The 10,064-nt window shown below is 43.9% G+C and overlaps 1 protein-coding gene across 1 annotated transcript in view; it reads right to left on the bottom strand.

Moving 5' to 3' along the window:
• Positions 1-550: 550 nt before the first annotated feature.
• Positions 551-10,064, bottom strand: part of LOC109912887 (zinc finger protein 501-like) — a 33,334-nt gene continuing 23,820 nt past the window's right edge. Inside the window, exon 4 of the mRNA XM_048616771.1 lies at positions 551-904. Coding sequence (XP_048472728.1) covers positions 877-904 — 28 coding nt within the window. The 3' untranslated portion in view covers positions 551-876. The remainder of the gene's footprint in view (positions 905-10,064) is intronic.

The raw sequence follows: 10,064 nt of genomic DNA, 5'->3' as shown, positions 1-10,064 counted from the left end.
CATCATTTTGAGTGGACAGAACTTTACTCTGTATTTTGCCCCGCACTGTCTGTCCTGGGAGTCTTGATTGAGCTTTTGTTTCAGTTTAAAAGAGTAAAGGGAGCTTTACCCTGTATCTAAGTCCATATTGTCCCTGTCCTGGAAGCACTATAGAGACAGCTTTAATGTCAGTACAGAAGAGTAGAGTGAACTCTACTGTAAGTTTAAAGTATTGAATTTTACTCTGTGTCTAACGTCGTGCTGTCCCAGAGTTGAAACTGTTTGATTGGGACAGCAAAGAGCAAACTTAACTTTCAGTTTTAAAGAGTAGAGATATCTTTACTTTCAGTTTAAATGCATAAAGGAAGCCTTACCCTGCATTGAACCCTGTGCTTATCCTTTCTTGGTTGTCTCACTCCTTTCTGATTGTGTAACATTGAACTTTCAGAAGTTCCCTGTCATGATGTCCCATTCCCAGTTCCTGCAATTCCCATAGCTTCTCCCAGTCTTGTCCTAGCCTAGACAATTTGTCTGAAGTCTGAAGAAAAGTTAGACACAGATATGAAACAGTGCTCGATGCATTCATTTTATTTCTGAGTACAGCCTATTATTCAAACAGCAGTTAGAAAGGGTCAAGGGTTCGGGGAACTGAAACAATCAAACAGACCTGGCTTCCCAGGAAGAGGTGATTCATTCGGTTAGAAGCTGCAAAGGTCACGCTGGCTGTTGGTCTATCCCTGGATATTTCAAGGATTATACCACTGACGTAGGTTCACATCATCATGGGGCATATCATCAACTGTCCTATCATAAACACCACATTGCAGTGCACGGTCTAGCACAACATTGCTCAGGAATAAGTTCTCATCACTGAACGTTTCCATTGTTCCCACCTCATCAGGACTGTCCAGGCCTGCATGGATACCTAACATTTTATTAAAACAAAGATGTCAGTTCTGCAGACAGAAGTAGGAGGGAGCAATGAACAAACATGAAGTGCAGCTTGTCAGTGTCAGAGACTTGACATTGGCTCTTTTGCATTTAATGGAATCCCACAGTTCCCTCCCTGGCCTGCATTTTTTGAGAGGTGCATCAAAGTCACACCCATCACACCCATGATCTGAGACCAGGCTCAGAGAAACCAACGTTGTGACATTTATTACAACCCGTTCCATCCCCATTTCACATTTTGTCTAAAATATGACCCCCTTGAAAGTGCAGCATTCCCCCAGTGTCAGGCTGTATCGATTGGGAGTGGACCATCGACCCACAACTTGCTCACTTAGCTCCCCCACAGAGAATGATATCCAGTGACTGACAGTGGATCAGTTCATGGCTTGTCACAATCTATCAGTCTGGGATCTCACAATCCCATCTCTATGACAGCAACAGTGTGAACCTCGATCAGTAAACCTGTCCATTTTACTCCCATTTTCCTCTCTGGTTGTGTTAACCTGACTCTTGTGTGGAAGCAATTCCACAGGCACCTCTAGCATTACTCCCCATTCCCCATCTTAAGTTTGGAAACTGAAGAGTGAGAGTGAGGTGAAAGGACTGGGGGAAAAGGGAGCTTCTGATCCTGTCCTTAAACATTAACATTCTGTAGTAGGTAACAGTGATGACTGTAACCTTCCTCTCTGTCATACAGAATCATAAAATTCCATCAGTGCAGGTAGATTCCATTTGGCTCATTGACCCTTGAAGAGCAATACTCATCCAGACCCACCCACCCCCATAACCCCCATTTACCATGGCCAAATGACTAATCTACACATCTTTGGTGTATGGGAAGAAACTGGAGTACCCAGCAGAAACCCACACAGACACGGGGAGAGTGTGCAAACTCCACACAGGCAGTCACCCAAGGTTGGAATTGAGCCTGGATGGCTGGTGCTGTGAGGCAGCAGTGCTAACTAGAAAGCTACTGTGCTGCCCTGGATACGAAGGCCAATAACAGAGTCAGCTGGATCAGTGATATCCAACAACTCAGCTGCCCCTTTGTCATTTATTGCTGGATCAGCTCCCAACCCCACCATCCTCTCTAGCCCCTCATTTGGTGACTGAACCTTCACAGGCTTTTCCTGGACTGCTGATTACATTCAACCCCATCAGTCTTCCTTTCACTCACCTTCTCTCATACAATGAAACCATTACATCAAAAAAGAATGAAATAGTTTCGAAATAACATCGTGAATGCTAGCAGCTGAGATACTGGATACATTTACAAACATTTTCAATAAGCCTGTTACCTCTGCTCATTTCAGCAATTCTGGCCTGTGTCAGCACCAGTACCACAAGGACTAAAATCGGTGCCTTCATCATCTTCGGTGAAGTTTCTCAGAGTCAGGATCAGGACACCAGTGTAGAAATGTTCTGTATCTGATCTCAGAGAGTTTGCTCCTTTATAATCTCAAATGGGGGAGTGGCTCTGCTCCCTGGTGATATCATCAAAGAATCGATTTCCCTATGTGCTACCTCCTCTGTTCCAGGATTGTAACATTGAGCTCAATACAATCCTCAGTGCTGGCTGACTCAACACTGGCAACAGACCCCAGCACTGTGTGCCTGGCCAGTGGTCAAGCAAATGGGATCAGGTTCTCTGTCTAACTTATCTAAACCTGTCAGAATCTTGTAAACCTTTATTAAACATCTCATCAATCTCCTTTTCTCCACTAAGAAACAATCCAAACTTCTCCAAACTAATCCTGTCACTCAATTATGTTGGAGGTCAGTCATCTCAGCTCCAGGACATCTCTTTCGGAGTTCCTCAGGGTAATGTCCAAGGCTGAACCATCTTCAGCTGCTTAATCAAAGACCTTCCCTCCATCATAAGGTCAGAAGTGGGGATGTTTGCTGATGATTGCAAAATGTTCAGCACAATTCGCAACTCCTCAGATACTGAAGCACTCCATGTCGAAATGGAACAAAATCTGGACAATATCCAGGCTTGGGCTGACAAGTGACAAATAATATGCCACGGTATGACCATCACAAATAAAAGATAATCTAACCACAGCCCCTTGATATTCAATGGTGTTACCACTACTGAATCCCCCACTATCAAAACCCTGGGGGTTATCATTGACTAGAAACTCAACTAGACTCACCACATAAACACAATAGCTACAAGAGCAGGTCAGAGGTTATGAATACTGCAGCGAGTAACTCATGTCCTGACTCCCCAAAGCCTGTGCACAAGGCACTAGTCAGGAATGTGATGGAATACTCCCTACTTGCCTGGATGACTGCAGCCCCGACAACACTCAAGAAGCTTGACACCATCCCGCTTTATCCACAAGCACCCACTCCCTCCACCACTGACACTCAGTAGCATCAGTGTGTACTATCTACAAGATGCACTGCAGAAATTCACCAAAGATCCTCAGACTGTACCTTCGAAACCAAAGATCACTTCCATCTAGAAGGATAAAGGCAGCAGATACATGGTAACACCAATACTTTCCAGGTCCCCTCCAAGCCACTCACCATCCTGACTTGGAAACATACCACTGTTCTTTCACTGTCACCGGGTCAAAAGCCTGGAATTCCCTCCCTAATAGCATTGTGGGTCAACCCACTGCAGGTGGACTGCAGCAGTTCAAGATGGCAGTTCACCACCACCTTCTCAAGGGCAACTAGGGATGGACAATAAATGCTGGTCAAGCAGCGACACCCACATCCCACAAATGAATAAATAATTTTTAAAAATATATTCCTCATCCTTACTAAATTGCAGTGATCAGAACTGGACACTATATTCTTGGTATGGACTCATCCTGCTATATGGTTGAGTATAATCTACCTGCTTTGTACTCCATACCTGTGTATAGAAAGCCCCAAATCCTATCTGTTTTGTGAACTGGAGTCTCACTATGTGCTGTCACCCTCCAAGATCGAGGGACATGGATCTGCAGCTCCCTCTGTGCCTGCACACGGCTTACAATGGCACGATTATGTCAATATACTTTCCTTGACTCTTCCTCGAGTCCACCCATTCCACCAAGTTTATATCTCCAAATGCAGTAATTTGGTATCACCCTGTGAGCCCACTCAACCATCCTGTCTATATCCTGATGTAGTCAATGGCAGTTTCACCCTGTGTGCCCAGTCCACCAGTCAGCTGTATCCTGATCTAATCGATGGTAGTATCACCTTCCCTATTTTGCCCATCTCCAAGGGGCAGACTGACCTTACATTCAGCGACCAATCTGATGCACTATCACGCTGTCAGCTTTCAGTCATGAGCGGTCCTGAGTGCCAGGAGTCATGTCTAATGCTCAGGAGCTCACCACTACTGCCAACCTCACCCAGATCCTCTTTGCAGACTTTCTGAAGCCCGAGCTGTGGAAGCCACATTAGTGTGACATGCTCACTGAACCTGCACCTCCTCCAGCTGGACAAGGTGACCCATACCCCCAGAAGTAGAGGCGAAGTGACCTGGACATGGGACCCTGTGACACTGCAGGAGTCTGGAGGAGACGGTGCACCATGGAGCAAGCTATCCCTGTTCATCTGACCCCCCTCAGAACATTGAGGAAGACTGTACATTTCAGCCTTGAGACCCTTCCCCACATCCCACTTGGCAGTCACCCTGTTGTTTGCTAGCAAACGACAGCCACCGATGGTGTGACCATTGACTCAACTACCCCTTCCATCAGCGTAACCCTCCCCTTCTGACTTCCCACATTCATATCCCCAAAAAACTACCCATGGTAGGGAGTACAGACTCATGAGGACAATGTGGACTGCAATAGGTCTCTGAAGTTGAAACAATCACTAGGTCTGACACCTAGTGTCACCAGTTCAATAGAGTTTGCTCTGAAACTGTTAAATCCAAGGGATTAATCCAATTGATCAGGATGAAGAGGATATAAGGCTTGACTGTTTAATAGGTCCTCAGAATTTAATACTTTTTACTTCAGTGTTATTCTGGAGAATCTTTGCTGCACATCCAAAATATTCAGGTTCACAATTTAATCCTCTGTAACACTAGCAAATAAATTTACATTTCCTATCTTTAACGTCTATCTTTTTAATCAAGTTATGTTCACTGTATAAATCAATCTGGTCAAAACTGAAGCAAATAATTATCAAATAGTCCTGTAATTTCATTTGCATTACTCGTGGGTTTATCTGATGCATACTTCACTAAGCCTGTTCCTATCCTCACAAATATTGTTTTGTAAGCAACTAGATAGTACTGTTCCTTCTTATACTCTGACAATTAAAATAATTCCTCTCTCTTTTCCCTATATATTTCCCTCCATTCCAACTCTCTCAATTTTGATTTTCCAGCTCCTCTCCTTTATTTGCAATATGTTGACTGTGATTTTTTTCCCATAATTTAACATTAATCCTTATCCTTTATTCCTCCATGTTATTACATTAGAGATGGTTTACTCTTTTTTCTTCAATCAAAGTTTATAAATACTCTCCAATGCTTTTGACCTTATTTCATCAAAATTCCCTCTACTTCTCTTTCAAAACTTGATGAGCTGTAAACTGAATTATCTTTTGTCATGTGGTCAGGCTGGAGTCACAGTCCCTGAGGCACCCGTGAGTTTGATGGGAAAACTGTCAGCAGATCAGGAGTTGTTTACGAATTATTCAAATCTTTAAGACAACTTTGGAAACAATACAAACTGATGCAGGTAAACGGTTAGCCCAATACCATCCAGACTTCTGTTTGACAATTGGCACCACACAAATACCACACATCTCCAATAAGACAATCTAATCACTACCCCTTGACAGTCAATGGTATTACCATCACTGAATCCCCCACAATCAAAATCCTGGGGGTTGCCACTGATAGAAACTCAACTGATCTCTCCACATAAACACAGTGATGATAAGAGCAGGTCAGAGACTAGGAATCCTGCAATGAGTAACTCACCGCCTGACTCCCCAAAATCTGTAAACCATCTACAAGACACAAGTCAGCAGTGTGGTGGAATATTTCCCTACTTGCCTCGATGAATGCAGCTTCAACAACAGAAGCAAGACAATATTCAAGACTAAGCAGCCCACTTGATTGACACTTCATCCACAGGCATCCTCTTGATAAACTAACAATACTCAGTGGCTGCAATGTGTACTATCTACAAGATGCATTGCAGAAATTTACCAAAGATCCTCAGACAGCACCTTCCAAATCCACAACTACTTCCATCTCGAAGACAAGGGCAGCAGATACTAGAGAACCGCAGTTCCCCTTCAAGCCACTCACCATCCTGATGTGGAACATATCACCATTCCTTCACTACCACTGGGTCAAAATCCAGAAACTCCCTATTTACCTAAGGCACACAGACTGCAGCACATCAAGAAGGCAGGTCACCACCATCTTCTCATGGCAACTAGGAACAGACAATTAATGCTGGTGCACCGAGTGATAATAATGTTCCACAAGAGAATCAAAAAACAACACAGCACAGACATATGAACATCAGATTGTGAGAAATACAATCTGGAGTTGGCTATTCTATCCTTCAAGCCTGTATTATCTTTCAACATGGCAATGAGTGATCTATTTCCTTAACTCGATATTCCCAAACTACTGTTGTATCTCCCAGTAAACTTGGCAGCAAAATATCGAGCGCTCTCGAATACAGTCAATGCCTCAGCTTTCACGGATGTCTGGGGTGAAAGAATTTCAAATGTTCAACATCTATTGAACGAATAAATTGCTCACATCTTAGTCTTAAATGGCTGACTATATGAGAGCTATCCCCTCCCACCATATACATTAGCAGGAGATTATACTGCTGTAGGTTGAAATGTAATTGAACATCTCGTTGAAGTGACTGGGTGAAATGAACAGGCAGAAGAGTCCATTGTCAGAATCATAATGCCATTTTTCACTTGTTAAGCAGCAAAAAAAAATCTTCAAGTTTTGAACACACTGATGGTGTCTGACAAAGGACATTGAAAGACACAGTGAAAGGCACAGAGGGAGGCAATGGCCTTGTGGCATTATCACTGGACTGTTAATCTAGAAACCCAGCTAATGTTTTGGGCACCCCGGGTTCAAATCACACCATGGCTTAAGGTGGAATTTTTTTTTCAATTAAAAAAATGGGCATTAGGAATCAAATGACGACTGTGAATCTATTGTGGATTTTTGGGGGAAAAAACCCATCTGCTTCACCAATGCCATTTAGGGAAGAAAACTGCTATCCTTACTGAGTCTGGCCTACATGTGATTCCAGACCCACAGCAGTGTGGCTGACTCTTAACTGCCTTCTGCAATGGACATTAAAATGCTGGCCTCACTCTAAGAATTAAATTAAAAGAGAAAGAAAGAAGCATTTCTCAAAAGAGAATGGAAAATAGCAGAGTGAGAATGCTGCATAAAAACAGGAACAGGAGATGAGGGAATGTAGGAGAGAGGTAGAATGATAACAGAAGCAGTAAGAAATGATAGTAAGGAAGTGAGGAGCCTGGAGAGAAAGAGATGTCCACACACAGAAACAGTGAAAGATAAAGAGGATAGAGACAATCAGAAAGACATCAATAATGGATGCACAGAGATGAGGGACCTGACTCTAAGGGGTTTGCTCTCTTCTGGGATACAGAAAGCCCTCACCGTTTAACCTGCTCAAGGGACGGGTAAACAGGTTTGCCCATGCAATGGATCACCTGCATTTAACTCTATTAGCTTCAGCGCCAACATCCTCATTCTGTAACCTGGCGAGAGCTACATTACTCGAGACAGCAGTGAGCTCAAAGGAAATACTCTCAGCACATCAATATTTGTTTATTAATTATGCAAATGTTTCAGATGACTCTCAGCAGATCACCATTTATTTGTGAATTATTCAAATAAGATGACTTCAGAATCTGAAATGTGCCAAATCAGAGACAGAGTTAACCATTACAGTAAGAAAACACAAGGCTCAGGAGATGAACAGAGTCACTCACTGTCTTCTTAAATAGGGTTAAGTGTTATCATTTGAGTGAGGAAATATCTTCTCATCTTCATAAATGACTGAACTTATTGATTTGTTATTCATTCATAGGGTGCAGACATCTCTGGTTGGGTCAACACTTGATGCCCATCTCTAATTGCCCTGGAGGAGATGGTATGAGTTACCCACTTGAACACTGTGTGTGTATTTGATTTTGAGACAGAATGTGTGTAGATATAAGCACAAGAGTGAGGGTGTGGTGTCTTTGGACATGAGAGAGTGTGTATATATGAGTGCGATACAGAGATTGGGTGAATGCACGTGTGTGAGGGAGGGTGTGTGCTTGAGAGTGTGCGTGCACCAATGGATGACCATGTGTATAGGCAACTGTGAGAGTATTTGTGAGAGTGTTTGTATAGGAAGTAGAGAAAGCGTGCGTATGAAAGCTTGTGTGTATGAATGTGAGTGCAAAAGATAGACACAGCATGAGTATCTGAGTGAGTAGGTGTGCATGTCAGTGTGTGAAAGACTCAGTGTATGGGTGAAAGTGAATATGAATGAGTCAGTGAGTGTGTGTGAGTGAGTGAGTGATCCACCATGGATGTTCAGAGGATTAGATGATGGAGAGTATTACCATGCGGTCTGTGAGAAGTCATCATCAACAAAGTTCCCATCAGAAGAACGAGTTTCTTCCACTATCGGCCCAAAGTGAGGGTAAAGAAGTAGGGCATGGTGTAAAAAGGAAAGGGGGAGCTAAACAGGACGGGGGACTACGTTGTGGATTGAGGATCTATTGAGTTGACTTTCCCCCTGTAAAACTGCCAGTGGTTTCAACTAATACAAATCACCAAAACTGATTTTCACAATAAGTCATTGCCTCCAGAAATTTCTCCGTTCTTCAGAAGAGTCATGGTGAAGTGACCCTTTCTTGTGTCCAACTCTCACAGAACAACAGTTGGCAAAACTAACAGGAAGTGAACAGCATTCCCCATTCTCCCCACCCCGCCACAAGGATGAGGGTATAGGTAGTACCCAAGTTGACAAGATATGAACAGTATTGCACACAACAGGAGGTGAAGGCAGTGCAAAAGCTGACAGAATGTAAACCACATTCCCTGGAGCAGGAGGGTGCAAGCAGTGCAAAAGCTGACAGAATGTGAACAAGATAGTAGGAACTGCAGATGCTGGAGAACCCCAGATAACAAGGTGTAGAGCTGGATGAACACAGCAGGCCAAGCAGCATCAGAGGAGCAGGAAGGTTGACGTTTCGGGCCTAAGATTTTTCTGAAGAAGGGTCTAGGCCCAAAACGTCAACCTTCCTGCTCCTCTGATGCTGCTTGGCCTGCTGTGTTCATCCAGCTCTACACCTTATTATCTTAGAATGTGAACAATGTTTCCCATTGCAGGAGGGTACAAGGCAGTGCACAGGCTGACACGATTTGAGCCAGATTCTCCAGAGCGTGCCAAAGCTGACATGATTCAAACAACATTTCCCACAGCTGAATCTGACAGGTTGTGAACAACATTCTCTCCATCTGGCGGGTATAGGCAGTGCCCAAAGCTGACAGCATACGAGCAGCATTCTCCAGAGCAGGAGGGTAAAGGCAGTGCTGAATCTGACATTCTCCTGAGGAGAAGGGCAGTGCTAAAGCTACAGGGAGTTCGCAACACAGTAACACTGCCCCAGTCGGACAGTTCAGACAGAAGCAATGGGGAAAGTGTGAGCTTAAGCCTCAGGCCAAAGACCCGAGTTCAAGGGGAAATTGCAAAGAGATGATCCCAATAGAGTTACAGGACAGACTGATGGCCTTTTAGGGTGAAGAGGAAAGCACGGACGCTATGAATCATAGTAAAGAAAAACTCGCTCCTGTGGGACAAGGTGAGGAGTTGCAATGCCTCGACAGCACTGTGCAAACATTCACCAATTCCTGCAATATTGACATTGCAATAACCACTTACATTCATATGGCACCTGTAAGGTAGTAAGATGTCCCAGGTAGTTAACTGGAACATTATGAAACAAAAACACTGACAACAATGTTTGGGGCGGCACAGTGGTTTGCACTGCTGCCTCACAGTGCCAGGGACCCGGGTTCGATTCCACTTTCAGGTGACTGTCTGTGTGGAGTTTGCACATTCTCCCCATGTCTGTGTGGGTTTCCTCCGGGTGCTCCG

Source organism: Rhincodon typus, chromosome 35, assembly GCF_021869965.1.
Source record: "Rhincodon typus isolate 14 chromosome 35, sRhiTyp1.1, whole genome shotgun sequence".
NCBI lineage: Eukaryota > Metazoa > Chordata > Chondrichthyes > Orectolobiformes > Rhincodontidae > Rhincodon > Rhincodon typus.
The sequence above is the reverse complement of the archived record's forward strand: the minus strand, read 5'-3'. Positions and strand labels throughout refer to the sequence as shown.